The 26,314-nt window shown below is 42.7% G+C and overlaps 1 protein-coding gene across 1 annotated transcript; it reads left to right on the top strand.

The window, feature by feature from the left end:
- The first annotated feature begins 241 nt into the window (after window positions 1–241).
- On the top strand, window positions 242–19,937 carry CD14 (CD14 molecule). Its single transcript, XM_069199387.1, has 2 exons — window positions 242–397; window positions 17,625–19,937. Exon 2 carries the CDS (start codon window positions 17,638–17,640, stop codon window positions 19,042–19,044), a length of 1,407 nt encoding a protein of 468 aa, XP_069055488.1. The 5' UTR covers window positions 242–397; window positions 17,625–17,637; the 3' UTR covers window positions 19,045–19,937.
- Window positions 19,938–26,314: the final 6,377 nt, after the last annotated feature.

Genomic DNA, 26,314 nt, shown 5'->3' with positions numbered 1-26,314 from the left:
ACAGGACCCCTTTCCTTCAGCCCGCATCACTGGTTCCTTACCTTCAGAGGCAACCACAGAATTTCTCAAACAGTAGGCTCTTTATAGAGAGTTTAAATTTGTCGCAAAAAAATCCTCCCGGAGTTTCCACTTCCCCTGAGTTACTGCGCGCCGAGTGAGTCACCTAGTTTCACGAGGGAAGATAGTTATTGGAGCGCAGAGGGAAAGCAGTCCCTTTGAGAAGTTGCGAAACAGGCTCTTACTTGGCAGGAAACCAGCTATTTGGGGCAGCGATTATATAAAAAAGCTAAACAGTAGAACCAGTGGAAAGCGCGGAATACGCCATTTAAAAGGACTCAGTGAGAAGGTGTTCTGAAGAACGGGAGCCCGGCTGCAGAACTCTGGTGGCTGCAAACAAGTGAGTACATGCCTGCGCGAGGGTTTCTGATCCAGTGTTCAACGTGCCACCCAGGGCACAAGTATAAAAAAAAAATCAAAATACTAGTTGGAGGAAGAGGAGGAGGTGTGAAAAATGTGCATAAGCAATGCGCAGTGTCACCACATATAGTGACATCATCAGTACTGATGTCCCAGTCCCATCATATCTCCTTCTCTTTGAAGATAATTGACTATTCTTCCATCCTTGCTGCCGTATACACCTCGTGTGACAGATGCCCGAGCAAGCATCATCCAGGTGTAACCTGAAACATCCGTGACTGCTCTCAACAATTTTGCCAATTTGAACAAGTGCAACACTAAGGCAGGGAGCTCGTGGTGCAAATGTATTAAAACCTTTGCAAAGACGTTTGCAGGTCTGTGCTTCACCAAGTTCCAGTAGTTCCTAAATGGCCACAATCTTCCATTTTGCTTAAGGCGTAATAACTAGAGTTATTAGTTAAGTCATCACTGCACTGATTTAAGGCCTCAGACCTCCATAGGTTTTGCTCCACTGACATAATCAAATCAGCAGTGCCTCCGGGTCATTAGTGCCTAATTGTGAAGCGCCTATTGGTTTTCAACTGAGCACGTTTAACAGCATGTCGTACAGCGCTTGCCCTATTGCTAGGCAAAAACACAGTCGAATATGCGTCTGTCTGAGTGATAGAATGAGAAAGTGAATGTGAAAGAGAGAAAGAGGAATTGGGAAAGGTGGCATGAAAGAAGGAAGACACGGTATGACTGAGGTTAAGGCCTCTGGGAAGACAGGGAGGATGGCTGTGCATGAGTACGCCTCGATTTAGTAAAAGGCCGGGTGTGCAGGTGTAAGAAGGAAGAAAATGACGTTTTGAGAAAGGAATTGGGATGGTGGTATGGGTGAGGAAGCAAGTGGGAGAAGTGAGTGAGTGAGCTGGAGGGAAGTGTAATGAGAGATATAGCAGGTATCTGAAGATTTACAGATGTTGGGCCTGAGAGTTAGGTAAGAGGATGAGAGCGAGAGAAAGAGGACTGGGTTGGTGAGAAAGGCGAGGAGATGGAAGCCTGCATGTAAGAAGAGGAAAGATGATGAGTATGGATGAGCTTGAGCTTAAGAGAGGAGTGGGAAAGAGTGGATGTTGTGTGAGACTGAGCAGGTAGAAGGGTATAATTTTTGGGAAGGGAGTAATAGGTGAATGCCAAGTGGTCATCCAGTGGGGGGATGGCATGTCACTAACAAAAGTAGTTAATTTAATATTGTGCCGTTTTAAGAGTGGGGTACACAAATGTAGACCTTCTTCTAGGGTGGCTAAAATTCTATTATTTTTGCTATTTCTTAGATTCACCACATGGACCAGTGATCGATTAATACAGATCCTAGATCTATATGGGTAGGCATCAGTCCTCAGGGTTTTTTGTCTATCAATTATTTTATTGGTAAAATTAAGAATTGAGTAATATCAGCAAAGACAGTAACATGTAAGTCCAGCTTATATCCGTGTAATGATACAAATGTTGATTGTGATACATACTTCAATAGCAAACAAAACTATATATAATATTTAAGAGAAGTAGAAAGGCGAAGAGAGGGGTGAGAGAGTAAGCAATAGAAGGAAGAAAGTAAAGAGAGAAAGAGGGAAGGACAGAGTGAAAAAGAATGGAAGAAGATACAAATTACAAATCAGGGAAGAAAGAGAGTAGAAGGGGAACGGGTAGCGAGTACATTGATGGTAATGAGGAAGAAGCAAGAATCTAAGCGAACTATGAGGAAGGTGGGGACATTTTGCAAAAAGGGGGACCACGTCAGAAGAAAAGTATCTGTTTTGTCCATTAAATTGTAAATGATGTTTTCATAGGATGCAATCTTATACATCTCTGAAAGCCATTTCCCATGTGACGGCAATTGTGGAAAGTGCCAATGTTGCAAATACTGATTTTGGCAGCTGTGAGGGCAGTGATGAGCAATTGACGAGCATGGCAGGTCAATTCGTTAATGTCCGATAAGTCATGAAGGAGAATTAGGGGGTCTGAAATCCATCCATAGATTCCTTGAGCGTAGACTCTACTGCCGTCCAGAAGAGGTGTATGGTTGGACAGTCCAGCAAAATATTGGTAACCTCACAGGACACATGATCAGATCAACAACAGGCAAAATGAAGGAGCAACCCTGCATCCTGGACCCATGCCGGAGTCCAGCACAAGCCCTGGAAGATCTTAAAAAGACTGAGTTTCATCTGTGCCTCACAGACTTCTCGTTCTAGTCCTCAAAGGATATGGTCCCTTCATGGTGACAGCAGGATCTGACATATTCCTGTCGACTGTGTGGGTACAGGCAAGAGTCATTAGAACACATTTTTTGTGCGTGCCCGGCTTTGCTAGGCCTCAGGATATTATATCTAAAAAACATTTTTAAGACACTGAATATACGCTCATGCAGACCGGCCATTATAAGCTGGCTTAGCGGACTTTCAATCCCGTTTTCCTGTCGAGGGACCAAATTCATGGGACAGGCTCAGAAAGAATTAGTGAATAAAGTTGAAGCCGAGTTTGCAAGGGCCATCATTTTATGATTAGTAAAGCTCCGAAAGTTTAATTCCAGCCAGGAAACAGCCCTAGGTACTACTTAGGATTCTCACTCAGCTTCACTCATTTACAATTATAGTGTTCATAAAGGAGTAAGAAAGTTCTAAAGTTAAGTTCTAGACCAAGGTTGGAATTAAGTGGAGAACATTTTAGCTATGCACAGCTCTTTACCATGATATGTTTTAGTTTCAAATAAGCTTTTATGTTTTTATTATGGGTTTCTATTAACATAATGAGTAGGCAAAGTATTTATATTATTATTATGCATTTTGGAATTGCGATGGTTTTAATTAACCGAGTCAATAAACTTAAACTTGAAATTTGAACTCGTTCTAATCCTCAGGGTTAAGTGGGGGAAGTCGGCGATCTCCTGATTCAGGACCCTAGAGCATTATTGAATCTCTGGACCCTCAAATAAGCATATTGTCACAGTGTTTAAGTATTTAGACCTTTATTGTAATTGTGATAGTGTTTATATAGCGCCTACTACTGCGTAACCCAAGAGGAATTAGTGGTGAATTAGTATAGGGAAATACGAGTACAGTTTTAGTATTATTCTGAGTTAATTGGAGCAGGGGATATGTGAGTTTGTTAGTTGGATTGACTAGAGTAATGAAGGGATAGAGGAGTGAAGAATCCAGAAATGTTAATTGGGAGTTTATAGTAATAGGATGAAGCTTGGGATGAATAAAGGAGAGATGGATGAGGGAAGAGTCTGTGGAAAGGGTTAGGGAGATCATAGTAGCAGGAGGGGTTTTGGATGAGTCAAAGGTGAGATAAATGGGGGAGAATTTAGTAGGGTTGTTTGGAAGATCATAGTAGTAAACTGAGGTTTGGGTGAGCTAGATGTGGCAGAGGAGGGAAGAACGTAGGCAGGGTTATTATGGAGATGAAAGTAGTAGAATGGGTTTGGGATGAGTCAGAGTGGGGATGGAGGATAGATTGATAGAGACATGACATATGGTGATAGGTAGACAAAGTAAAGCTTACAAGAGAGTACATTTATTTTATTTTTATTTATTTATAATTTCATTTTTATATATACTTTTAAAACATTATTTTTCTTTTTCTTTAATTTATGTATTCATTATTATTTGTTTAAATTGAATTTTCTTATTCATAATTTGAATTTTATTTATAGATTTTATTGTATTTATTTTTATTAAATTTTTCTCTAGTACAGTAGGACTAGCGTAATAAATAAATAGATATGTAAATACATAGTAAGGGAATATATGTTCAAGGAATATACTGATGGGTATAAAAATATGAGAAGAAAAATATTATTGTATAAACACAGACTTTCAAGATTTGTAATATTTGACGTTAATTAATGAGTGTACTTTTCTAACATGTATTTCTTTCCTCAATTTTTGAATAGTGAAATGCTTATGATAATAAAACATTTGAGCAGTGTGATATAAAAACAAGAGCAGGGATTCATATGTATCTAATATAACAATATATCTAGGAGCTGTGCAATTACCTATGAACCATGGTAAGCATAGAATCACATATACATATTTATGTATATACAAACACATACACACATGCATACTCACACATATACACATCTATACATCTATATATATACATATATATATATATATATATATACACGTGTATATATATATATATATATATATATATATACACACATACATCCACATACATATTTAATCGTGAGTAAATATACATATGTTAAACAGGTTTAAAGAGTATGTGTGTGATTTATTGTTATGACATAGTAGCGATACATATTTCCTAAATAACTATACATATCTAGAATATACACATAATCAGATTAAAAATATTTATCAACATGGGCATATGCAGTCCATTGCTGTTTGAATATGGTGGTTATGAAGGAAAGAGCCAACTCTTGATCAGTCTTCTGAAGACAAGATAGTTATCCATGGATCTTATATTTGGGGGTAATGAATTCCATAGTTTGGCTGCTTGAACAGAGAAGGATGTACCACCTATAGTCTTTTTCTGGTATGGTGGTGTTCTAAGGTGGGGTGCCAATCTTGAGCAGAGGTTTTCTTGTTGAATGTATTTGGTTATTTTGTTTCTGATATAAAGCGGTCCTGTTCCGTGTATAGCTTTGTGGGTGATACACAGCAACTCAAAGGTTGATCTTCTGGCAATGGATAACTAGTCTAGTGCTCTCAAGGCAGGGGAGATGTGGGCTTGTGGCTTTACATGTAATAGTAGCCTGGCAGCAGAGTTCTGAATACGTTGTCATTTTTTCATAATAGAGATGATCCATGGTAGAGGCCATTGGCATAATCCAGTTTGGATAGTACAAGAGGGATAGTAGCTTGCACCTTGTGTGGAAATCCGAGGTGGGGGAAGATGCGTTACAGAGTCTTCAAGGTGATGAAGCTTGTTTGTGCTAAGTTGTCCACTTGGGAATTCATTGTTAACTTGGAGTCCATGGTAATTCCAAGGTTTTTAACTTTCTCTGATAATTGAGGAGGTGGTCCGAAATTGTCTGGCCAGGCACACAGTGGGTCATACTTTTTCTAGTCACCACATATGAGTATTTACGTTTTGGAGGCATTTAGTTTGAGATGGCTCCAAGTCATCCACTGATCAACGGCTGTGAGGCAACTGAAGATTTATGAATTTTCAATGTCTTTGCGGCATTCCAATTTAAGTAGTATTTGTGTGTCATCTGCATAGTTGTGGCATGTGAGTTGAAAATCATTGATCAGTTCAGGTAATGATATCATGTAGATGTTGAAAAGCAAAGGTGAGATGATTGATCCTTGGGGTACCCCTGCTTTTGTGAGGTACGGTTTGGATGAGAAGGGGGAAGAATAGATAATTTTAGTTCTGTTTTGAAGGTAGGATGTAATCCAGTCAAGAGCAGTCCCTTCTATGCCTGCATTGTTGAGTCTTTGGATTAGTGTGTCATGGTCAACTGTATCAAAGGCACCTGAGAGGTCCAAGAGAAGTAGTGCAGCAACTCCATTGCGGTCGACTGTGTTTCTAAGATCATCCCAGATTGCTATGAGTGCCGATTCAGTGCCTCTTCCTGGGCGGAATCCAGTTTGTGTACTGAACAATGTCTGGCTTTGCATTATGTCTTTTGAATGAAGCGCGCCCTGTGCCTTGTTCATGTCTGAGATAAGATATGCAAAGCCTAATTTGCCATTCTTGTTCCAGAAATTCTTGTTCCATTCTTGTTCTACATTACATTGTAGTGCAATGTTTCTATACCATCAGATATGATGATCATACCTTGTAACAAACAAATATAATGAGTTCTGCTCAATATTGACTAGATAGTTTGGCTTCCAAAGATTTCAGCTTCAATAAGTGCATTGTCTATGCCACATCCACTGAGATAACTTCCTGCATCCAGGAACACAATTTTGTCATGTGGCAAACGCCCATCATTGGATTAAGATCATCAAACTCTACTGGATTTCCCATAAAAATGTCAGCTGTAATACGAAAAACACTTCTTTGCAGAAAATTGGCAGGATAAGTTGGTTTTCAAGCTGAGCATGCAAATTTTGAAAAAATCATTAGAGCTGTGTATACTGTTGTGTAGTTTGGGACTGAAGATAGTATTACTGTTAGAAACCCCACCTTCTTAAGTGGTATTCTGGGAGATCAGAACATGAATTTCATCCCATGGAGGAACAGGCTCTTCTTCATCCTCCAGTCCACACCAAAGAAGCGATAGGATAAATTCAGTTAAATCAGCTTTGTGGACCGCAGCATCAGGCAGTAGAAGATCCATGTCCTCAGCTACTTTTAAACTTTCTGGTAGACTGGGATGTATTGATAGCTTGTAGTGATTTTGCACATGTTGGCAAGGCAGTTAGGTCATATGTTTATATATAAGGTTATATAACCCTAGACTCCACACAATGTTGACAGCTTAATTTGACACTTTGCTAACCAAGTGGGAACAAGACCTTCGCCTGAGACAGTTTAATTATAAACATCTGAAGCAGAATAGCACTTTTTAAAATGATTGTCCTGTAAAGACTTTTATATATGATGCAGAACCACGCATATTTTATTGCAGACCGATTCTTCACTAAGATCAAGGGCCCGATTTAAATGCTGGCGATAAGCATACCCTTGTCGCAAAGGCGACAGAGTGTGCTCATAGCCAACATTGTGGTCTGCTCGCCTAATTTTATAGTTGTTGGACCTTAGTTTGACCACAGTGGAGACTACTACATCTCTTCCGTGGCCAAACTGCTCTGACGGGTCGACAGCGAACTGCCAATATGCCAGTCCACCCAATTATGATAGGCGAACATGTAGCTGTCTTTTTTACTACCTTCCCGGAGCAGGCTAACCCTGTTGATAAGGGGCAGTAAAAAACAAAGAATGGCCTTCTCGTCATGGAAGTTTACTACCAGGATGAGGGGGGACTTCCTTTTTTTCAAAAAGAAAATACCACTTAAAAGTTTTCTTTTTGAAAATATAAAAAGAAAACTGTTTGGTTCAGAGCTATGCCATTTTGACAGAAACCTGTGCCAAAACGCAAAAAGCATTGACAGGAGCAGCTGTGAAAGCGGCTCCTGGGATGCTTTAAGAAATGACCATCAGCTTGGTGGTCATTTCCTGATTTGGGGGGTGAAGGTGCAGTCAAGAAGATGGAGTAAATTACTCTGTTGCCCTGACTGCAATACCTCTGTCCGTCAAAATATAAATTGGCCCCTAAATCCTTATTCAGGACCTTTGTATAGGACGGTAAAACACCCCATATATCACTGCACAACTGTATATAGACCACCTATGATGGCAGCTTGGGTATGGCAGATGCCCTCTTTACTACTGGCCTCTCATCTACTGAACATTAATGATTGTTTTTGGCCACTATGGATGACACTTCGACCAGGATAGTAGAGCTATTCCATGACTCAACATTGTCTGACTACCTATGTGGCCCTCATCCCCTCAGACCATCTACTCTTACCTAGTAGAACTATACTTGGGTGCTGGCAGGACACGCTCAAGTGGAAAGGTTGAAAAAAGAAACTATCCCCTTAGACTCTGCTATGGGTCAGTAGGTGTTGATTCAGGTGACATAGCTTCAGGGATGTGCCAATGGAACTTAATAGGCATCTCTGAACTGGGAAATGTTCGAAGACCTGGACAGATAAAGTAATTTGAGATCCTAACAAAAGAATATTCACTACACAAATCCCATTTTTAGGTCGAGTGTGCAATCGCTTTTCGACCTGTTGTAAGTATTCTGTGGGCTTTTAACCACGTCCATCTAACACCCATCACTTTCACTCGTTCGTGGGCTTGCTATTCAAAAATCGCTTGATGTCATTGGTAAATGCTGTACGTTTGTCCCGTCTTGGGGCGGTTTTGTTACCACCTTGCAGACTGACCCCGTTACATGAATTATTGCACGATTGAAGTTATACTTCAGCATGGGCAAACTATTTTTTTCTTTTATTTCCTTTTCGTGCTCCATGGCGGCTCTGGCCCTCACAACACGAACAGCACAGAACAGCGCAAACTCCTTCAGTGGTATTGAAGTGCTGGTCATAATGTACACTCTGTTACCCAATCAGAGTAATTTCTTATGGCTCTCCCCTTCATGCTCCATAGTTTTCACAAAAACACTTGTAATTGATAAATGCTTTATGTAAAAAACACTGAAATCCTCAAAGCGTCTCTACCGATAGCGGGAGAGCTGATACTACACTATTCACTGCACTCGGGAAACTCACCCACCATTGTGTCTTTTAAAGCTCTCTCATGGCTGGAACTTTCATTATACACTAGGAGTAGTTTGTGTTTTAAAAGCCTTGTTTGTAATCTCATTGCAGTAGATCTGCTAGACCTGAGAATGTGTAATGTGCTATGCTCTCTAGGTGCTAAGATAGGTTTGCAGTGCATTAGTTTCTGACATTTTCTTTTCATGTGGGTATATCCTCTTGGGGCTAACTATAATGCAATGTGACCATGTTTCTTACAAATGCTATTTTCACAGTGGTGGACGCTTGGGGCTGTTCTGAGCATTACAGTCTAAAGCCAAAAGCTTATTTCTGATAAAGGTTTTTATTGTGTTGCCATGATAATTACATATGTCTTATTAATCTCTCATTATTGCAAGTATGGCCATGATTCAGGCCAACTTAACATCCTTATATCACTATGAATGTTTGAACACTCTTGATATGTTTGGCTGACCCTTCTAGTTTATTTCTCTCAATACTTCTCTGTGGCTGTCTTGTGTCTTTGTTTTGGGAACTGTGTTAGCCAGCCAGCAACTCTGATGGTGGGGTGGTGAAAGTGGTATTCTATTGGAATTAGAATGGCAGATTTAAACTAGGGTGCTAAATGGCAACATTTTCATTTTTGGCTGCAGATAGAGGAAGAAGGTAAATGGAAATGGTTTCGTTATATGCTGGGCCACTGGAACTATGTGGCAAGAAAATACAAAATTATGAGGCAGGGTTGACCAATTTATGTGGCCTGGAAAATCCAGTTGTGAATTTACAAAGCCAGTAACTCTAACTCAGCAAAATGTGAGATATTTCATTGCAAATAATTTGCTTAAAATATTTACAGTTGATGCATGCACTAGAGAAATATTGCACCAAACTTATCTGAGTTCAACTCTTTGGAAAGAAAGATGACTCTACAGCCTTTGGGTAGACACACAATTTCCATTATATACAAATCACTAGTAATACGTGCCACTGACCACTTCACTGCATTTGAAGCACAATGGGCTCACCTGAGATTCGTCCAGATTAGATATCTACATAGGTCTTACTGTTCATCCACAAGATTATGGAGCATGGGGTCGCTAACCACCTCAACTTACTAAAGACTCAAACACACTGCTACAAATTTAGCCCATATTGTGTGGAAGTGCATAGTTACTTAGACATATTGGAAGGATATCACCCAGATTCGATCTCCACTGCTGTGTTTAACAATGGAGGTTCATCCAAGGCTATGTTTGCATGGGAACAGTGGGGACTGGGATGGGTCCGGGCCCACTCAGAAACTAATTCAAATGAGATATATTATTGCCTGGGTTGAAGTAAGTTAAACCCTGTATGTAAAATTTAGCACTTGAATCCCATAAAAGTGGCATATGTTAGATTAATGTAACTATTCTATGATACAAGAACTTCTACTCAGTAATCCTAGTGCAGGCACTCTAGCTGTATTACATTTGGGCTTTATAACATGCACGAATACACCTGAAGGCATCTGAGAATGTGAAATACATAATATATCAAACTTACAAGTCTACTATTACTTTTACTTAGTCAAGATGCAGACTGAAATTTAAAAAGTATTAAGTCGAGTTTAGAGGGCTTTTGAATTACATCGAGAGACAATTTCATTGGGTTGCTGGAGCCATAGAGGGTGCCCTGCACCCAGTTTCTACTTGCAGCACCCTCACCTCTTGGCGACTCATTCGCCACGTCTGCTGCAGAAAATCCCTATTTATATATCATTTAAGCTGTGCTGTTTGTGTGGGCTCTATGTCGCAGACAGCCAATCTCACACTTAGCGGGTCGCCTACTCCAATGAAGCCCGAGCGGTGACAGCATTAGGGCCGGCAGATGGAAAATCAGAACATGGTTGCTTTGTGAGTGACGCGCCCAGACAGTAGTAAGAGTCAGATGAAGTGACTACATAACCTAAGAGTAGAGCAGATATGATAGCAGCAGGTGTTATATGCAGTAAAGCCAGCAGGACTGCAAGAGGAGATAGCAGCCAAAGCTGAGTGCAGTGACAAGTGCAGGACCAACAGAAAATGATAGTTCTAGGAGCTACTCTCAGTGAGAGAGGATAGGCTGCAGGTCATGACAGCAGCAGGACTCAGAGGGATCTCAAAAGGACTTGCAGGATATGACCGAAGCATCACTGGCAGCAGTTCAAATGAAACAAGCAGTGAAAGAGTGGCTGAAGTGCGCTAATGAAGTCCACTTGAATTAAAATAGTCGAAGAACTCACACATCTACTCATTCATCCACCCGTATACTCATCTCGGTGGTTTAGGCAGCCACTCCAGACGTCTGGTGTAAACTACATGACACTAAGGCCTTGGCTGTACCTCTGTGATCCTTGGAAGTGTACACCACTGCTGCCGCTGTGTAGGATCTGTTCTGCCAGGGCCTTGCTATGTGCCTGCCTTCTGTGAGAGGGTGAAACATGTTTTGCTCTTATCTCGTTGTACCTGTTCTATGAAGGAGTGAAGCTTGCACTGTTGCTGTCAAGTTAGTTTTGCTCTGTAAGTAGGGAAGCCAGCCCTGTGAGGGTGTGGTGTGCGGGGGGAGGGAAGAGGGTTTGGGAATTGAAACTCTTCCTGAACTACTTTACTTGCTTTACAGAGAAGGGAATCTTTCGTTGCTGCTACTGCACGCCTCCCTTTTTTGTGAAGTATAGACGCTTGCACTGACGCTGATTGAGTTTTACGTCTGCCATTGGAAGGACAGACGTGCACCTTCGCTATGTGTTGCTCTTCTGAGTGTGCAAAGAAACCCTGTGCTACTTCCCCTGTTGCTGATGCCAGATCTGTACCTATTTTTTGTGTTAACGACGCTTGCATTGGTCGCAGTGAAGCTTGGAATTTTCATAAACAACACTTGAAACTGTGAATGTTTGTTTCAGAGCGTGATACGAATGGAAGAGTGAACGGTCACAAAACATGTGATCTAAGGTTGCTAATGGGTTCGTATATGACAAAATTAGTCATCAGTTTGCATCTTACAATGTTGACACCTTCAGAACAGTGTTCAAAGAAAAACGTAAGCCCCAGAGTGCAACTGACTGGTATCTGAAAATCCGGAGGTAGCTGACGGTATCACACTTGATATGGAGCTACCTGTCAGTGGCGTGATTAGCAAAGTACAAAAAAAACAATTCGCGATTATTTCGCCTTTTTCACTTGTCCACCAGCTGTAATTTGTGTGTTCAATTTGAATAAAGATTTTTTTTTATTTTGGTACGAAAAGTGAAAAATGTTCTTGTTAGCTCACAAAGATTGCCCCACACCAGCCATGTTATTAGCGGTCCATAAGGATGCATCCTAGTTTCAGCTCAGTCAGGACTCTGAAGAGCAGAGTAGTTAATCGTCTTTTTTTCAGGCAAGAGGCGTAGCTCGCTCTTCTAGTGCAAGATGCACTCACTGCTCTGCTAGTTTACACACGTTAGCTTGCCTCTTAAATAAAGGGAGGCACGTAAGAAACTGTATTGTACACAATAATGAAAGCATGCAGAGGGTTTGGTTCTTTGATATGGCACCATCATCTGTGAACTACAGAGGAAACAAGCATTGGCATAGCCAATAGGTCTAGCCTATGAAAGAGCTATTGGCTTTGGCTATGTGTTTTGCCATGTTGTACATCAGTGTAAGAGCTGTCCAGCATGGCTAAAAGGCAGTGGCCTGGAGGGTTAGAGTGGAGTGGGGGAGTAGAGTGTCGCTGAGTGGATTTGTTGGAGTATCGTAGAGTGGAGTAGGGGGAGTAGAGTGTCAAAGAGTTGAGTAGAGGGGAGTAGAATTCTGTGGTTCAGTGGCAGAATGTCGTAGATTGGAGTGGGTGTTGGAACAGGACGGAGTGGGTTGGAGTGGATTGAGGTAGTGGGGTAGATTGGAGTATAGTGGGGAGAAGTGGATTGGTGTAGAGTGGGGTAAATTGGATAGGAGTGGGGTGGATTGAAATGGGGTGAAGTGGATTGGATTGCGGTGGATTTGAGCAATTTCCCATGATACGATTGGAGCACTTACCAAGTAGGTACTTTGGAAGAGAGGCTTGGTCACACCCATGGCCAGAGTCTATGTCTTGTACTCAGTACCTATGGAACTCAGCAAACGTCCATGCTCAGTGGCTTCCAGGTACAGTGCCGCTGGAAGAAGAGTGCTGCGCAAGTCCTCGCCCTATGCTTTAAGCCACAAGGGCAGTGTCCATGCTCAACAGGTTCTGGGCGCAAGAAGAATTGACACATGTGGACTGCTACAAGAGCCCGCTGGGACTGCACAAACAACCTCTTGGCACAGCCCAAGACCATTCTCTTTGGGCTCTGAGGGCAGTGAGCCAAAGTCAGTATGGGGATTCGGAAGATTGCCATGGCAATATTAGCCAAGTATGAGCATGTCTAAGAAGAGAAAGTTGTGTACCTTTAGAAATGCAGCCTCTAATCGGTGTTGTGTTTTCTCTGCACATTTCTCTTTCCTTAGTAGACTAACAAAAGAAAATTAGAAAATGGGGTTATAGCCCAGCAGAATGCGAGCGATGGTATTTTTGGACGGCTCCTCTCAGTGAAGCTCGGATTAGAAGCTAGAGCGGGTCAGCCTCCTGGATTTAGAGATGCTGATGTTGGATCCCTATATTCTTGCAGACTACAGTCACCATGCCTTATCTCTGGCAGATTCCTGCCAGATTTCCCCTCTCTTGCCCTGGCAATGAAAATGTTCCCCATTGGATTACTCCATCCAGCGTCCCATCAAACCTCCAAGCTGTTATTGTTTGAGGCTGAGTCAAGCTATCTGAGGGACATGGCAAAGGACCCTCTATGAAACGGCTAAAGGGGCAAGGAGCAGGTCCATTCAACAACCTCCCCCCACACACACACATGCCAGACTGTGCATGTGCCATTGGGCACCACACAAATTACCAGTGTCCTCACCGGGTCCCAGAGCAACAGACAATATTGAGCCGCACCCAATACTCGTCTAAATTGTGAAAGATCGACCCATAACCACACAGTCAGAAGCTCTGGCAGAGAAAAACTCTTACCCTGGAACCCCAATTGCCCAGTGGGCCACTGGCCCAATTAGAAGGGCTCTAGTGACTGCATAGGGGGTGCATATGGCCAGGATTAAAAGTGTGAAGATAAATACAAGCAAATAAGAGAATATCTGGACACTGCGAACATAATATTGCCTGTGTTTTTCACATACCAGCATGCGAAGAGCGAGAAGTATCTGAAATATACGAAGGGTTCAATTTCTAAAAAGAGGTGATGCTAAAATACGTTAACAGGCCACACTAATTTCAACGGATGCTATACTGTTTTTTAAAGTGAATCATAATGATTTTAGCCGGTATCTGATTCGTTTCACCACCTAACACTTTCAGATTGATGCATGTCTATTTTTATTCAATGTGTACCATAATTATAAAACATGGAGTATTTGGTTAGTATGTGTTATGTATTTTTATGTTTGTCATATACATTTCAACAGGTATAAACCAAGGTCAAGTCTGTTTCTACGTAAGTAGTATTGGGTTCAGCAGTTGTGGAATTAATTTCAGTGCCTGTAAAATTATCTTCAATGTTGTCCACACTGCTATGTCAAGAATTACAACGAAGAGTCTCATTGCGAAAACTCTTGCAATTCTAATGGAGTTACAGGTCCTTCGGAATTACAATAGCCGCCATCCACTGCAGCTGAAAATGTGAGAGTTGAATCCTGGAGACAAATGGGGAATTACTGGAGGAATCCAGTGTGGTGTTCCTGATTCGCCCAGTAATTCGTCGTGTTACCCACATTCCTGGTAATACCCGATAATAGAACCCCAACACCTCCTCCCCTTAATTCTCTATGCCCCTTATATTGGTAACTCCATGGAAGATGGGTGGGTGGGTTATTTTCATTCACTGTGATATTCCTTCAGCTCATGTTACATATGTTTTGATGTGTTATCTCCAGGATGATATATATCAAATTCATTTTAGTGTATGCGTCTAATTTCTATGAGTACCATATGTAGAAAGCTGTAATTTGGACAAGAATGGCTTGCCATACTTAGTGAAGCCAGCATCATTAGAAAAACGTCTCCATTCAGAGGAAATCTACTTCCAACCGAATAGACTTTAGGCACTGATACCACGAGGTGCACTGTGTGCGCGTGAGTAAGTGAGCACATTCATTTAGAGCCAGTGTTATCTCGAGGGTTTTGGGGGTCACTGTTTGGAACAACTTTTAATGTTATTACCAATTGTTTGCTAATTAAGCCCTTTGTTATGCTAACAATATTGAATGATATGTTAACGGTCAAGATACAAAAAAAACACAGAAGTGAGCTAGAGAGAAAGTTCACTCTCTTAGGGGAGGAAGGTGGAGGCCATGAGCAATTGCCCACTTTGTCCATGCCTTAAAACGCCTCTGTTTGCAGCCCCCGCACTGCACATAAACTCTAAGAGCTGTACGAACAAAGGTATGATACAAGTGGCTGCCCTTGCCCATTAGGCACTAACATTAGTTCACATGACGCCGAACCCTGATGATGGACATGTCATTGTTGTTTAAACACTCCTCATTCAAAACGCTAAGCTGACATTTGTTACCTAACAATAATTTTTAAACTCGATCTTTCCTTCCACAGTCACAGTGTGAACGGGTCGAGTACTGTATAGGAAATGGCACGTTTTGCAGGGAAAATTGCTTCATATGGAACGGGCGACCCAACGGAAAACACACTTATTGCCAATAATCAGTGCTTTAAAAGCTTAAAGGTATACATTCAGCCTGGTGTCACTGGGTGCGCAGATTTTGGTAAAATGCATACTAAAGACTGACGATCTTGGGTCTCTTCCAGGTTGTTTATGTTTTACTTTGTAGAGTGAAGCATTTATAGGTAACTAAGCACTGGTAGATAGGGCTGAAAGAGGCCAGGGAGAGAGGAGGTGTGAAAAATGTTCACTGCAGCTGTAGGTTTTGGGGGGGCCGCTTCCAAACAGCAGATGGGAACTGGTTAGGGAACTTGATTTCGGTATTTATACCTCTGAGAATTCATTTGACAGCCGCCTGTTCTTTAGACTTTGGATTTCTTAAGTACCATTCTGCTTGGTCCTGCTCCTCACGCTTGCCATTCATTTTCCCACTCTTTCAGTCTGTGGGGGCTCATTTCCTGTCCCTCTGGGCATTGTCCTAGTAATTCTGTAAAATGCTGAGTCAGCGTGGAGCAAACCAGCTCCAAATAGTCCCATTGTGGCCGATATGCCACAGGAGAGTGACAAGAGTGAGTAGCAGGGCTGTCACACGTAGAGGCGGAGGGGGCATCGTGCACTCAGCCCCTGCTTTCTATGGCCCCGTGCTGATTCAACAATACTTATTTATAAATTTGAAATGGAAGCAAGTGTCCGCTTTATTAATAGAGGCAGCTCGTGTAGCTATATCACTAGATGGCACATATCATGTTTTCTCTTTGTGTAAGTTTCAGTACCAAGAAAAGAAAACCTATAAAACAACAAATGTGTAAAATGAGGGGAATACAAAAATATAATTTCGCTGCAAATTTGTCACACCACCAGTATTAATTACAGCAAACAAAATGAAGCAGAATCAGCTCAGTAAATAAAACCTCAATTATTCAAGCGATTTACAAACGGCATGTAACATGACAAGAAGAAGCAGTGAACGCCATTAGTAAACCAGACACTAGACTGCGCCATAATGTAGCAGGTATAGGGGATAGTTACAGTTCTGAGTAAATGCTGTCCTTCAAAAACAACGCATCTTCCTCAGAACATTTACCACATGAATTGTTGGCTGGATGTACTGGCTTTGCCTATGCATTCTTTATCTGGAGATAGCTTGACTGTTGGCATATATAGGAATTATGGCTATTCTGGTAAATTCAAGAGATGAGGGGCACATACGATCAGGAGTTATCATACGTCTCAAATTCATTCACAGGTGTTGTGTTAGGCCAGACACCTTGCTTAGCATGTTCTCAATAGTGTATTGGGGTTGGTTAGGTCCCTATTGTGGCCTAAATGTGCTCCAATAACCTGCAGTCACTTGAATCGTACATATTGTGAATCCGCCCCCTTGATTCGAAACTTGTCCCGCAAGAGGAAGACTTCAGTTGCGAATCACTCAGTTGCCCTGAGACACTGTTTAGTGCGATAATCCAATCAAGCTCAAAGAGGGTCACCATAAGTACTTAATTTGTCCTTATTGTTTCCGGTGCTGAGCACCAGCACTTATTTTTGAGGGTCGGTGCTTATTCTTCTGCCTCAAGCATCTGCTGCGAGCAAAAGACACATATGGGAAAGACGAGGAAGAGAAAAACGAAAAAGCGTCACAAAGGCAGAAAGCAGAAAACTGCAGGAGTGAGCTGAAGGGGCAGGGAGTGGCTGTAAATGGATTGGAGAGGCCTGAGCTGCCTTCAGGATTACGCTGCCTCAGTATTCCGTGGTCGCACATTTAAATGCAGCAGCGCGGGTTTAAGAGGAGGGCTTTGGGCACCTGCACGCTTTTATTTACAAATTAAGCACTGGTCGCCATACCATCTTCTTTCAGCCAGGATTTAATACTGTACGATAGTTTTAAATAGAAATGAGATGTCTTCTTAGTCAACTGAGAACTATAGATGTACAATATTTCCTCATGGCTTTACCTTTTCAAGTGAAATGGTTTTGCGGGTCTCAGTGTAAAGACCAAAACGCTTTTCCATATTGGTCAGACACCAAAAATAAGTTCATAACTAATCGAAATATGCTCTTTATTTAAAATATGTGCTGGAAATCTCTTACTATACGCAGGTCTCACATAGCGGAGTGGTGTGTTGTGAAAAAAAAAAAACATTTGTGAAAGCATTTAACTTTTGAAAGGACAGCGGCCTGGTCATTGCAGAGGGAAGCACTGCTTAACCTTGGCTTTCTCCCTTCTTCCGTTGCAGGACTGGTGCTAGGATGTCATCCATTCTGCCCGTGTTGGTGCTTCTGACCATTGGAACGGGTTTGTCCAGCGTGGAAGGTGACTGCGTATTTAACGCTCTCCAGGGTTTCTGCAGATGTTCGAAGATTAATCAAAATACATTGTTCAGCATTACCTCCTGCATATCAGCCACTATTTTTGAGTTTCGGGACGAACATTTTGATGGAGAGGTGACCTTTTTGCCACAGTACATGAGAAATCTGGCACATTTCTTAAGCCTGCCTCTGACCAGGGTCACCTTTGCAAACAGCGCCCTGTCAGAGGACTTCTTGGTAGAATTTGTGAGGGCAGCCTATGTCATTCATATTAAGGAGCTGGTGTTTGAGAATTGTACCATTGTCGGCAGTGCTAGCTGGCAAGCCATGGTGGGCTCACCTCCACAGCTGGTCTCATTGCAGTTCAAGAACGTGTCTTCCACGCACTTGTCCGGAAGGACCACCGATATTTCTAGCCTGAGCAACTGGATGGTGAAGATTAAAGAGCTCACTCTTGTCAAGTCCCAAGTAAGTCACATTCCATGTAACATCGGCGCACACTTCCAAGCCCTGTTTTACCTCGATTTGTCTAACAACCCACTACAGGAAAAAGGAATCTCGCAAACCTTTTGCAATGGGCTTTATCCCACACTTGAAGTGCTACGACTCAGTAGTACCCATCTGACGTCTCTTGGAGAAATATGCAAAACACTTGGTCAGCTGGAAAATTTAACAGACTTAGATCTAAGTCACAACGACTTTTCAGAACTCAGCTTCTCCCACGCTGCCTGTGCGGGACTCTCTTCTCTTCGCATCCTGAACCTGTCGGACACAGGGATGACATGTGTGAACATCTCCTTTCCATCAAATATCGAGATACTAGATTTGAGCTGGAACAGGCTTCAAGCTCTGGACATTTCTCTGCGCCATGTGAAGAGCGTAGTTCTCTCCAACAATGCACTGAAAGCTGTGCCCGCTCCTGAGACCTTTCCAATTTTAGAAGTACTCTCTGTGGATGGAAATATGATTAACCAGATTCATAAGTACCAGGTACAGGCTTTCAAACACTTGAGGGTCCTTGGTGCTGCTCAAAACCCTTACCTTTGCTCCTGTTCTTCTCTTATGGAGATGAAGGACTTAGTGAAGTCAGAGCTCAAGATGTTGGGATGGCCAGCTGGCTACATCTGTGACACTCCTGATGTACACAAGGGGACCCCCATGAATGAAGTTTATCTTTCAGCATTTGACTGCCACAAGCCCCTCCTGGTGGGCTTGATTTGCCTCTTGTTCCTTGTGGTCGGAATTGCTGGGATTCTTTGCTGGGTCAAGACTCGCTGCTGTCTAAAACCCCGTCCCAACGATTCAGGTGTTGGTGACCAGAATTTACATTTATCTCACAGTGGGTGAGCGCATGTGTACACATTGGTATCATGGTGGAAAGGGTTACTGACTGCCCCTGCACTGGGTTACTGTAGTTTTGCTGCTTTGTGGAGGGTCCAAGTCTGACCCAGGTCAATGATGAAGAAAATTGACTACACTGCCGTGCTTTGTCAAGAAATAAGGTGATGTTCTCGTTTAAGTTCCCAGAATATCAAAATCGGCATAACTTGATACTCATGTTGGCTGCCTCAGCAGAAGGACCCCAGAGAAAGAGGCCTAGGGAATTTAACTCTGTACCCGAAATAAGGTGTCTTCCAGCTAGTGGGCAGGGTGTGGGGCGGAAGTCATGCTGTTGTGGACTGGTAATGATTCAGGTGCCTCATCATGATATTATGAGGAATTGTGGGCAGAGTTGGATTGCAACCAAAAATGGGTTCAGGATCCCCAAAAAGTGGCCACATTCATGGATAGTGACCTTTAGTGAACCATTGATTGTTTAATACTAAGAATAACTTGTGGCGAAATATGTGGTAAATGACAAGCGCTTTCTACAGCTCTTCCATCTTCTTGTCATTCCTACACCTACCTTCACACCATCCCCGTCACCCCCATTCCTATTCCTTCTGTTCTTCCTCCCTCAGCTCTTCTTTTGTCCCTTTCTTCTTCTCAGTTCTTCCCATAGTCTTTTCACTTTGTGTCCCTTCCTTTTCTCCTTTCTAGAGTGTTGCCTTTCTTTTTCCTCTCCTCCTGCCTCGTCCCACCTGTGTGTTTGCTGTACTGTGTAAATGACAGAACCCTTTGCTCCATTGCTTCTCCCAACCCCTCCTGCTGTCACCTGTCCTATAGCATACTGTTAGCTGAAAAGCCCGGACCCCTTGACAAGGAGCCACTTGCCAATGGTATAAAAAGTAAAATAAAAACAGTTTGTGATTTTCTGCCCATGCCTTTCATACATATTGCATATGTCTTTTTCAATATTGTGGAATGAAAAGTAATACATGTTCTTGATAACAGCGTCCATTGACCACCACGTCTGCCCCCACTCTGCTCACTTAGGACAAGTTGCACTTTAAAGGCTTACTGGTGCCTGCCCTGCTCTACCAGGACTCCAGACTTTGAGTGCTCTGCTGTGGCGGGGAGGGTGGAGATAATAGGCAATCATTAACAGTTTTTATACAAATGGGCATGCTGACACAGCCTTCCCCAGACAGCTTTACCTGCATCCACCACCCTCCACCTGATGATGATGCTCAAGCACCAGGAGGGGCACGTGGTACTGCACTCTGCCCTTGTTAAACTTTAACCTGTATTCAAGTACGAAGAAAAATAAGTATTTTCTTTTATGCAACCCTCTTAACCAGGAGCATAGCTTCAGGTGGGGTTTGGGGTGTTACACCCCCTAATAAATGTATTTTGTGATAAATAGTTGGGTGCAGCTGCTTTCAATCGGGTATGATGAGGTGTCTGTCGGATTTCACCAGGAGTTTTTACACACACAGACAAAAACACACATTCTCTCCCTTTCTCTGTTTAGAAAGACTTAAAAAATGTTGGTTATTTCACAGAATATTGTACTTTCTCTCACTTAGTACACCTACCAATCTGCATTACTCTCCCATTCAACTGCTTCTTAAGCCCCTCTCCTGCATCTTGCTTGTCGTATAATGTCTTTCACCCCAATCATACTGACCAACCTACGCCCCTGCTCTTAACATGTGTTGACTGGCTGGAATCAGCGAACCACAGACTCCTCCCTCACACTGTTCCTTTACACATGGGCTATAAGCAGGGGCCCTGGAATTATGTGGTTTGAGAGGGTCAAATTATGCGGCAGCGTTTAGTAAATTATGCTGCAGGAAAAGGCAAATTATGCGTCATAATGAGGCACCCTTTGTAATATCACTACTCCATTATTTCAACATTTTTAAACTTCCTAACACTGTATGAGCATTGGTTGCCCCTCGTTTGTACCATTTTAATACCCAAACGTAGTAATAAGCAACAACAAGCATTTACAATGCAACGGGTCTCGCGTTTGCTCATGTTAGAGCTGATCGCGTTGTAAATTCCTAACCCGACTTTTCACCTATCGGGCAAAAGTGCATTTATGTACATAACCCGAAAAAGTGAAATTAACTATGTAAAGCGCTCGACTTCTGCCAAGCGAGATCGCGCTCGTAAATTAGAGAAAAAGAAGTCCACGAGCCCGATGGAAAACAGCGAGCCTCGCATGTTTTCTGTACTTGGTCGCTGCGCTCGAGGAGGGCTAGCCACCGGAAAAGGCATGACGTATGCGTGCCTTCGACTAATGAAAGCAAGCAGATTTTATTATGCAAGCCCACGAACCAATAAAAAACACTGACGTGAAGTTGACAGGGCTCCGAGCCCTTTTCTAAATACAAAAGCGTCTCGCTGTGATACGCCTGCGTGAGCGCATGCAACGCAGGCTCGACCCTAAAAAGGTGACCAGTCCAGTTTTGCAAAGGGCCTTTTACTGCGCAGCAAAACGTGTCGGTGCACTTTTAGTAACTTTTGAAACTTTTGAGCTAGAAACATATTTTTACTGGTTAAAATCTGCAGATTATGCGGCAGATGAAAGATTGTGTGGCTAATGTGGCAATTCTGTAATTATGCGAAAAATGCCACAGCCGCACTATTGCATAATTCCAGTGGCCCTGGCTATAAGGTAGCTCAGTAAGGTAATGTTGCTGTTTAAAAGTCTTTTCTTCCCACTTACATAAACGTACAGACATAACCAATTGCTCAGACTTCACTTTTTGCCCACCCCCTTGAGGGCCTGGTTGTGCTGTTCTAATCCAGCAAGAAGAGAGCAGACACAAGGCCGACTTCATGCAGTGCCCTTCTGGGCTGCAGAGTTTTTTTAAGGCATTTGCAAAGTAGGCAACTGCCCAGGGCTCCAGCTTCCAAGAATCCCCCTTGGAAAGTGCACTTTCTCTCTAGCTCACTTCTGTGCATTTTTGTATCTTAGGGGGTGATTCTGACCCCGGCGGTCTCCGACAGTCCGGCGGTGCCCCGCAGGGCATTCTGACCGCAGCGGTTCGGCCGCGGTCAGATGCGGAAAACCGGCGGTCTCCCGCCGGTTTTCCGCTGCCCTTGTGAATCCTCCATGGCGGCGGAGCGCGCTCTGCCGCCATGGGGATTCTGACACCCCCTACCGCCATCCTGTTCCTGGCGGGTCTCCCGCCAGGAACAGGATGGCGGTAGGGGATGCCGCGGGGCCCCTGGGGGCCCCACTTTGTATTTCAGTGTCTGCTATGCAGACACTGAAATACGCGACGGGTGCCACTGCACCCGTCGCACCTTCCCACTCCGCCGGCTCAATTCTGAGCCGGCGTCCTCGTGGGAAGGATGATTTGCCCTGGGCTGGCGGGCGGCCTTTTGGCGGTCGCCCGCCAGCCCAGGGCAAATCCCAAAATACCCTCAGCGGTCTTTCGACCGCGGAGCGGTATTTTGGAGGGGGAAGTCTGGCGGGCGGCCTCCGCCGCCCGCCAGACTTAGAATGACCCCCTTAATCTTTAATTTATAATCCAATATTGTTTGGCAATGTAGGGCTTGAATTAGCACAACATGGTTAATAAAATTCACATTTGATCCAAAAGGAGCCCCTCCAAAATATTTCTTTCCTGGACCCCCAGAATCATTAAGATGATGCTGCCGAGACACTAAGATTATTCGCATATTTCTGATCTGGGTCGAGAGTGTGTGCAGGCTCTGGACTGCAACAGTCTTTTAAGTCATGCTGGAGCTGTGACAGGCAAGCCCTGCACTCAAGAAGTAGGGGGAAATTTGACCCACAGCTGACTTTGGCCCTGGGGCATCTGGCAAAAGTTGATTGGTCGAAGGTCCAGTCTAACGCTGCCTGCACGCAGAAGTTGAACGAAGTTTTCCATAGATCTGTTGAAGAGCTGGCTGTGTTGACAGTGCATGCACTGTTGAAAGGAGCTGTTTGCTGCATTTTCTCTCAAGAAATGGCTCTGTCTTCGGCATGACATTATGATATAGCCACTGGCAACTCTAGAAAGGTGCTGCATGGGCCTGTGTCTGTGGCCCTTTTGTCCTGGCCCCCCACTCGGAATATGTGGGGAGGCAACAGAGCAAAACAAGCCTTGGCAAAGCCAAGAGTTCTCACTTATGAGAGAGCTGTAGACTTTTTCAATGTCCTTTAGCTATGTTGTAAAGCAGGACAGCTGCAGTGCAACATGTCTGAAAGTTAAAAAAAAACGTGATATGATGTGGCAGCGCATACTGGATCATAGCCATTTTTTTTATTGCTAGTGGATCCAGGCGATCCTGTCCCAGCCTTACTGATGCTTACATTCACTCTCACGCCAGGAACTGCATTGAGTATCTTATATATTAGGCTCTCAGTTTTTGCCTTTACTTATTTTTACAGAACCAAACATTCTAATTTCCTGTCTAATATATATATATATATATATATATATATATATATATATATATATATATATATATATATATATAAAATAGGTCTTCTTTTGGATGATTTTCAGGGCTGTGAGTCACGACTGAAAAGCCAGTAGCTGTGCAAACTGACAGGCAGAGTAGTTTAAAAAAGAAAACACTTTCCTAATGCTTATCTACCTACAAAGATGCAACAATTTTAGCTGTGCCACAATGCTAATACTTTCCGATGAGTGTGTTGTATTATATATTGCTGTTTATACAGGGAATATTTGTTTATTGGTTAACTAACTTCGGAAATATGCCTGCCTCAGCGCCATTGTTACACCTAAACACGAGATAAATACAGCTAAAATAAACAGAAAAGAAATATTGATAAATACACAAGAAAAAGTAAAACATTACTATAAAACCGTAAGCTATATGTATATACCATGCTTGCTTGCCCACCTGTTTGTATTTACTGCCCCATCCTTTTCATCGTTGCTTGATCTAATTGCTTCGTGAAATATTTTTCAGCTACTTCACTAAGAAAACAGCTATATTAATTAAAATTGTATTGTAGTATTATGTCATTTTTCTACGTCCCCTGTTATATAGTGTTTTCCATTTTACTTCTCTTGATGTTGCGTAATGTAATGTTTATGTTAAAAAATAATTTAGTTTGCATGGCAAAGAAAATCAACCTTGTCAAAATCGATTCCATTGCATAAGAAAATGGCATCCATGTGACAGCCTAATCTTGAAAATCAAAAATAAGAGGTTCCATGAAGAGAGCATCATACTTGAAATGCAAAATGGGGGAGAGGCTTTGCTTACAATAAGATGGCTGCTGATTAATTCTCAGTACAACTTCTTCCTCTCATCTACAGTCCACCATGTTTCAAATGGAAATGGTTGCTGGCCCAGCAGAGAAGAAAGGATAGGAACCCACAGAGCAGTTGCAGGTGGAGACACATACATGGAAAGATGCCTTGGTAGGCCTCATTAGCAATCGATAATATTATTCTCAGATGAGCAACCAATCATGGATGCACAAGCTTGCAGGCGATATTAACCAGACCAAGGAAAAAGCGGGAAGGTACCAAACAGGGTATCTTAACAGCTGTAATCATGGACATCGGTAAGGAACTACCAGGGATAGAAGCTCCTATAACTAACTTGCCTTTTCGTACCCCTGGCACTGCCCTTACTGGTGAGACCCATCACTCAGTTTCTAGAATTTACAGATCAATATATTTACTTTTATAACAAAATTAATGTTTTACCAAGTCCTAAAGTGGGTCTGCGACTGCATAGCTAGGCTGTATTTGGAAGGGGCATGTTGTGAGCATTCATCCTAATACAGAGTCACTGCCATACGTATCAATGTTTTTCAATCGGAACTTTTTTAAAAAACCATTGAAAATTTACCGACTCTCAGGTTGGGGATAACATATTTGCAAAATGGAAGGGTCAACTTTGGACCTCTTCTCCTTTGTGAATTGTGGAAAAAAGCTTCATGAGAAGTAGGGGGTATTCCATGGGACCATCAGCAACTCTCAAATAAACTGAAACTTTTTTTTTTTTTAAAGCAGCCTCATTCCCTTCAAACAAATTGGGCTACATTAAAAAAATCTTAATTAAAACGCAATCACAAACATGGGGGTCTGTTGATCCTTGCACTCCATCATCCCAATCATTTTTGCAAATTGGATTACGTTGTGATATACCTCATGAATATCAATGAGGTAGGTTGAACGGCAACAAACCTCTTTTCAAAATTTTGCAAACTGGTCGCAAAAAGATGTAGCAAATTGCACCTGAGTTTTGCAACTAGTATATTTTTACATCAGGCCTGTGGATACATAACACTTTTATTCTCACTCAAGCACATATTAATGTAGTCACTGTATAAATGCTAACTCAAATGATAGGAAGTATGCTACAGAATATGCAGTGCTCTATTGGTGGCTGACAAAGGTGCCCTTGTATCTAAATGTTTATCCCCGAGCTCACTGAGTGCACTGCAGGGCTACGCCACGTTTTGAACTCCTGTATCCAGTATTTCTGTTTTTTCCTGCCCCACATTCCAGTGAATTCAGGCAGACAGGGCTATACTGGTGCTGCCACCAGAGATGCAGGCCTTGGTAGTGTGTGAGGCATAACTGAAGCCATGAAAGAGCGTAGTGCAAGAGGTGAGCAAGGCGCTTGCATGCCTTCCTGTATGTCACCCATGCTGTCCCCGTGTGTCATCTGCACCATCATCAGCAGCAGCAAGAGGCGTGGACGGGGTAGAGAGTGGGGGCGTAAATATTTCATATTCCATTTAATTTGTTTATTTACTTTCAGATGTAGAGTACATCTCTGCACACATCTGCAGAGTGGCAAGAGACACTCTCTTAGCTACTGAGTAGTTAGTGACAAACAACTTGCCTGAAGTTGAGGATAGTGTTCTGAAAGTAGGTGCTAGGGTGAACCCTTTCTCCAGCCCTCCAGTCTCGCCCTACCTTGTAAGCACACAACCTCCTCTGAGCCGAAGAGTTTGATTACAAGAGAACAAAACAAATACTCCAAAAGTATTCTAAAAATAGTGGGAGTGCAAGTTCCCTCACGCTTGGGGCATTGCAAGCATCCAGTGGCGGCTCTTTTTTGTGGACACTGGAGCCCCATCCTCCCTATTTTTAGGTCAAGCCTAGGCAGCGTGTATGTGCTGTCTCCAAGACATGCTGTAATCAGTCTATTGGATGTAACCACGCCTACTATTGCCATTCATTCTTTGTTGTGCTTGTCTTGAGTGCTTGATTTTTATTGGATCATTTTTCGAAATGTCCCTCCTTTGTGTGCTTAGTTTCCTCCCAGGCGATTTCACTCA

The sequence above is a fragment of the Pleurodeles waltl genome, chromosome 7 (genome assembly GCF_031143425.1).
Source record: "Pleurodeles waltl isolate 20211129_DDA chromosome 7, aPleWal1.hap1.20221129, whole genome shotgun sequence".
Lineage (NCBI taxonomy): Eukaryota > Metazoa > Chordata > Amphibia > Caudata > Salamandridae > Pleurodeles > Pleurodeles waltl.
Note: the sequence above shows the minus strand (reverse complement) of the source record. Positions and strands in the feature narration are given on the sequence as shown.

What these genes read in the sequence shown, in the direction of transcription:
- CD14 (XM_069199387.1), top strand. Translation starts at nt 17,638, where the DNA reads ATGTCATCCATTCTGCCCGTGTTGGTGCTTCTGACCATTGGAACGGGT.